The 6,000-nt window shown below is 43.2% G+C and overlaps 1 protein-coding gene across 1 annotated transcript; it reads right to left on the bottom strand.

The window, feature by feature from the left end:
• Nucleotides 1–2,795: 2,795 nt before the first annotated feature.
• On the bottom strand, nt 2,796–5,619 carry LOC123447467 (CASP-like protein 5B3). The gene is made up of 3 exons (XM_045124072.1): nt 5,248–5,619; nt 3,698–3,830; nt 2,796–3,312 (listed from the first exon to the last, which is right to left on the bottom strand). The coding sequence occupies exons 1-3, from the start codon at nt 5,376–5,378 to the stop codon at nt 3,109–3,111; spliced, it is 468 nt and encodes a 155-aa protein (XP_044980007.1). The 5' UTR covers nt 5,379–5,619; the 3' UTR covers nt 2,796–3,108.
• Between the last annotated feature and the right edge of the window lie 381 nt (nt 5,620–6,000).

The following is a 6,000-nucleotide window of genomic DNA, read 5'->3' as shown; positions in this document are numbered from 1 at the left end:
GCGGTCGAGCCAAGGTTCAGCCCACGCATAATATTTTTCTTGAGAATCTCGAGAAAAATCCTGAATCATGAACTTCGATATGAATGCATTGCTGCTGTCTTCTTATGTGTGGCTTGCTGTTAGCCTATCCAGGTTGAAACAACAGAGCAGACCAAGGACTAAACTGAACTTCCTACGGAAAATGTGTAACACATATTTTGTTGTCGAAGAGATATAAAATCCATGGCGCAGTCCCGTCACAAGTCACAGGATCGATAACCAGAGCAATTTTCCAGGTATGGCACTACCTATCATCATATACTAGATCATTGATGACGCGCGTTGCTGCGCCTGTCTAATAATATGATAAATGATAGGAATTTTTATAAACATTTATGGGCACATGAAATATATTATACTTGTACAAACATAACTTTATATTAGTCAATAATCAATGAAACTCTCGTATATACTTCAACAAAAAAAGTAAGGTTCACATACATAAATTGCTTGGACTGACAACATACCCATCAATGTATTCAGTCAATAAAACCAATCCATGTTGCAAGACACATAATAAGCCACACAAAAAATAAACATGTGACATGAGACATGAATTGTCACTATACATTGTATACATTGTGCATTAATGAAATATTCACTCGTCTCTCCACCCAAAGGGCCGCCATGTTCCACAACAAAGAAGAATTAGGCGGGCCTGGTGCAGGTACACATTTCTTGTGTGGAGTGCATCACACTCATGAAAAAGAATGCTAACAAGGATTTCAGTTAGTTAGGAAATCAAGTAACTGATATAATAAAAACCATAAATGGGATGCCCTTCGCTGGAATTTGGTAGAATAATAAAAATATCTTTACATAAGCATAAATGAACATTTCTGTTATGAGTGGAACACTTAACTTCTGCTTCATTTCACATACTCAAATATGATTATTTGTTGGGTTATTTCAGATTTCCAACCGCTGCAGTCGGGATGTTCCAAGGCCTCCAACCCAACCACCTATCAAGATTTTTCTAACATCTTATAAACCGAATCATGATGCTAAAACATAATAATGATTGTAGAAGGTAAATGGATCTGCACCTTAATTATATGAAATCAATGCAAAGAGTTGCCACGACATTAGCTACAAAATCAATAGAAATTTTAGTTGATTTAACGGATGCATAGCAATCAACGGCACTTGAAGATGCAACATCATCAAGCTTTCACTAAAACTGCAGAAAACACACACGTGAGAACTAAACTGAAGATTGCAGTATAAGGAGTATATTATGATATAACTTATACATGCATTCTCCTGAAATTACAACTACAGTAGGTTCATAAGGGGGGCCTGAAATTACAACTACAGTAGGTTCATAAGGGGGGTCTGAAATTACAACTACAGTATGTTCATAAGGGGGGAAATCATATCACCAACTATAAGAAAATAACATTACTACTACAGTAGATCACATTTTTATGCTCAACACTTTCTTTCGATAGTTCTTCTGAAATTGGGGTTCACCATCTATCATGTTTCCAGTAGGAGTTGTGTCAGTACTCTGAACACAAGCAGAAGGGTGCAGCAGGTTATGAAGTGCCAAAGTTCAAAAAACTGCTAGGCCCTAATGGCAGGTTTTGGCACTGGCTCGCGTTCTGTACGGACACCGTACGGCAGGCACAACAAGAGCTCACTTGGCTGAAGAAATCAAGGAAAGGCCAAGAGAGCAACATGTACGTCTAGCCAACGTATAACAGCAAGATGAGAAAATGTAGGATAGTAGAAGGGGAACGAGGATCTCACCTACCTGAAGACACGGGAACGAGCTGAGAAGGTTGGAGATGGACGGCGACTGGCGAAGACGGAGGAGTCGTTTCACCACGAGCCCTCGAGCGCATCGATTGAATCCGGATCCCCGCCTCCGGTCGACAAGTGCGAGCCTCACCTTGGCTCGATCCACCTTTCATCGGGGCTGGATCGACGTAGACCGGTCACTTCTCTGGGCGTGTGCCGCTAGATCCCCTTGAGTGAAATTTGGATTTAATCTCAAAAGTGAATCCATGGAAAAATCGTGGTACATAAATGATACCGAAATCTCACCGTGGACGGTGTTGGAACACCATGTTGGTAACTATGCCACCGGCCACCGGTCTCTCAGACAAGAAAATATTGAGGATGAACACATCCTTTTCATCGTGTCCATGTCACCCCCCCCTCTGAGCCGCCAGAAGGAGGTCATTGCAACTCGTATCGTGGATCCAAAATAAAATGCCAAATTTAGGGTTGTGGATCCAGGAGGAGCTCACCATTACTGGCGCCCTGGTACACAAGGGAGGTTGGATCCAACGATGGCGTGACACGAAGGAAAAATCCAGTTCAGTCCTTAGTGGTGTAGAGCCTCAACCGATCTGAGATTGGATCCCCTCTGTGTTGAAATCTTAAGGGTAAAGAAGAGGACAGTGGCTACGCGAAGATGAGGCGGCAGCCGGCCGGCCGGCCGAGAACGAAGGCAACGCAACTTGTATAGCGGAGTGAGAGACCAGAGGTCGCGGGTGGGAATTGAAGAATAGAGGCAAGAGGTCGGGATGGAAGGGATGAACCCATCGCCTGATATCGAATCAACGCCTCGACAGGATCCCCCTGCACGAACAATTTCATTTACGAACCAGCAATAGACCGCTTTGGACCTTGGATGGGCTAAGAAAATAGGCCCATTTCACCAGATAACACGGTTTCGGCCACCGGAGCAGCGTCCCATTAGGACAGTCAGGCCGACGATGAAAAAGTGTGCTGGAGGTGGCTGTATACATCACATCCGACGGCTAGAAACGGCCCGATCGTCAAAATGGACGGCCAAAAAAGCAAAACACTCAGAGGGCTCGCTTTAGGTTCGGTTTTACTGTCCTAAAATTGCTCTTCCTATAAATGCATGGTCCCACACAATCAAAATAGTAACTGTTCCACCTCACCTAAACTAAAGATGAGCTTGACAATATATGTACTAATTAACAAGTGACGAATGGTGTGTGGCCGAGCACATTTCAACTGATTTACCCTCCTGACTGACGATTAGCACGACCTGACGGTGCTTATGAGCGCGTGAGACTGTGAGAGAGATCACTAGAAGAACGAAACCAGTAGCCAGAACCCGGAGAAAGAAGAGGCAGCTTGCAACAGCCACGTGATGAACGCCAAGGTGACCGAAAGCGTGAACTGACTGCAGGCCAGCCGCGAGTATTCCGTGCAGAAGTTCATATCCTTCATGAAGAAAATCGTCAGGCTGGCAGAGGCACAGAATCCCGCGAACATGAAAATCGCCATGACCTGCAATCCATTCACAATTGATGTGATCACTCACATACCGTTGCTCGACCAAAAAGCAATGCGAATCATATCGGTTGTTAAATTTTCTTGCTCAAACGGAAAATTGGACACCGAAGTTCGATCGAGCACCCGTAATAGAAAGCCTATTTAAGGCTGTCTTATTTCTCTCATATAAAGGGAGGCAAAACAAGAGCTTAGCCAATAGAGCAGCATGAGTCGCAGTTTTCCGGAATTTCATTTTTTGAAAGTACTATTTTTTTTGAGGATCAAGAACTAATTAATTAATATTGATAGAGAAAACTGGGTTCAGTTGTTTCAGTGCATGCCTTCAGTTAATTCAGGCATAGTTGCACGGACAATACAAGTGACAAACTGCACGACTTACCCAATCAATGAAGACAATGAAGAACAGAAAACCCGGGGCATGAAGATCCTTTTTATTCCTCAAACAAAAGATATCCTGACATGCAAGGCCCAAACTCCACAAAAGCTGCACGATCAACACTAGATTCATGTAGCTGAAATAAAGGGAGACCATAATACCTCGTTAGTTGATGCCAACAAAACACACTTGGGCTCCTGCCCAAGCAATTCTCAAGAGTGGTCAAGACATTAAAGACTTTATGCAGTTCATAGTCTCAATGGTATGAAAAAGATACTGTGCATCATTGGCACACCAGCACACATGCAACAACCAAGACATGTCAGATGCTCACACATAGAACCTATCTAGAACCAACCTAACAGTCAATCCTGGTAAATTTTTTATCATGGGAGTAGGCAGTGGTATTAAATGAAAAACACGAGGCTTCGTTGTGAGTTTCGGATGATACAGACTGGTCCCTGGCTAGATCGCGCCAAGTGAATGTTAACTCGGAAAGATTCCAGGGACAGGTCAATTGGTAGGATGGCCTAACCTGCATGTTTCCTAGCTTGTGTAAGTCCTCAATAAGTGCACATGCCTAGAAGTTGAGTTGTATGACATATAATCTTTGGGAATATTAACTCAACTTGAATATTGGACGGCAACAAGAGATATTTGACACTGACAATCAGGATTCACTGGAAAACTAAAATGCTGCAGCGTACAATTAGAAAAAAATGGAGGATAATAGAACACTCTTATTATGGAAAAGAACACTAATCAAGAGATGCAGAGGCCGGGGGCTATCCTCCTTTTCGGATTTTGTTTTTGGAAAAGAACACTAAAGTTCATGTAAACTACCCAGATTATCAACAATTGAGTATAAATATGTGTCATGTCGCGTTTGTAGTGCTGCAAAGAGGCATGAACCTTGTAATGGAACGAAATCTACTAACTAGATGAAAACTCTTAGAACTTGAATTAGGAAATCACCTAATGAAGTGCCATTTCCTTTGCTCCGGTGAGGCCGTATATTTACTGCTAGGTGGGTGACCGACTGGACAAACACCAGTCACTAATTTCGGGAACATTGAAAGTAGTCATGGAGATATGTTTCGAAGTTTAACAAAGCAAGGCCTCCTGATTCCGTCGTATTTCGTATGTGCCAAGTTAAATGTAGATAGATACTATTTGTGTATGCATGATGGACTGATTAGCAGATATAGTTTAAGAAGTCAATCCATGTGTTCCCCAAAAAATTGGTCAGTGATTTGTATGTCATTGCGCTGAAGGAAAATGTATAGTATTCGACACAAACGCCATGCATCTAGCCTTTTGTGTATGAAACTTTGCCCAAAAATTAGTCTTGAAACTTGAAAGAAAGAGAAAAACTCACGCAACCTAACCAAAACCTTGAAAGGCCCAAACTGAAACATAGTTATGCTTGCTATACTTGAGTGGTTCCCTCGTGAATTTGCACACAAAGGGGGAATAGATTCAAGAGACGATTAGTAGTAATAGTACGTAGCATTTGCGGAGGAATGAAATTTGCAGTAGGGGGGAGGGAGTACAAGTAGGCGCTGTAGTTGGAGAAGCCGAAAGCGGAGCACATGGCTAAGGAAGACGCGGCGGCGAAGACGCACTGCGAAAGCCGCAGCGCCATGCCGCCCCATGTCCCTGGGCTCCCCACTATGCGCTTCATCCCCTGCCTGCCGGTGGAGAAGCCGATCGATGGAGTCCTGGCTAGCCGGTAGCACTTGCTGAGTGTCGTGTGGGATGGGAAAGGTGATGGTTATGAGCAGGAAGTGGAACCGGAGAGGTGGCTGCTGGCTAGCCGGGCAGGATCTGTTATGTGTACTCGATCGGCTTGTGTGAGAAGTGAGATGAGATGGGAGAGGTGAACCAATTCTTAGCCGGTTTTGGCTAGGGTGGAGTAGAGCTATGTGAACCCATCTTTTGTTTCTTTGGTGAAAAGGAAGTTGAAACCCGCTGTCCTCTGTTTTTATTAATTTTTAAAGTTGATGCAAGGCAGTAGGGTGGAACAGAGCGATGAAATTCATCCTTTTCTTTTATTTTATTTTTGAAAAAGGAGGTTGAAACCCGAGACCATGTATCAATAGGTGAACACACCTAAAAGCATCTTTTTCAAAAAAGGGAAATATATTAATATCACGAAGATACCAATTACATCCAGCCTTTACACCTACAAGATGTCGCCAAGACATCCAGGATGCACACAGCCAAAGAATAAAATAAAAAGAAATGAAAAAAGGTCCCACCATAGTGATCAACTCCTCCCAAAAGCAGTACCCATACCACCACCA

Source organism: Hordeum vulgare, chromosome 4H, assembly GCF_904849725.1.
Source record: "Hordeum vulgare subsp. vulgare chromosome 4H, MorexV3_pseudomolecules_assembly, whole genome shotgun sequence".
In the NCBI taxonomy this organism is placed as follows: Eukaryota; Viridiplantae; Streptophyta; class Magnoliopsida; order Poales; family Poaceae; genus Hordeum; species Hordeum vulgare.
This window is presented reverse-complemented; position numbering and strand designations above follow the sequence as displayed.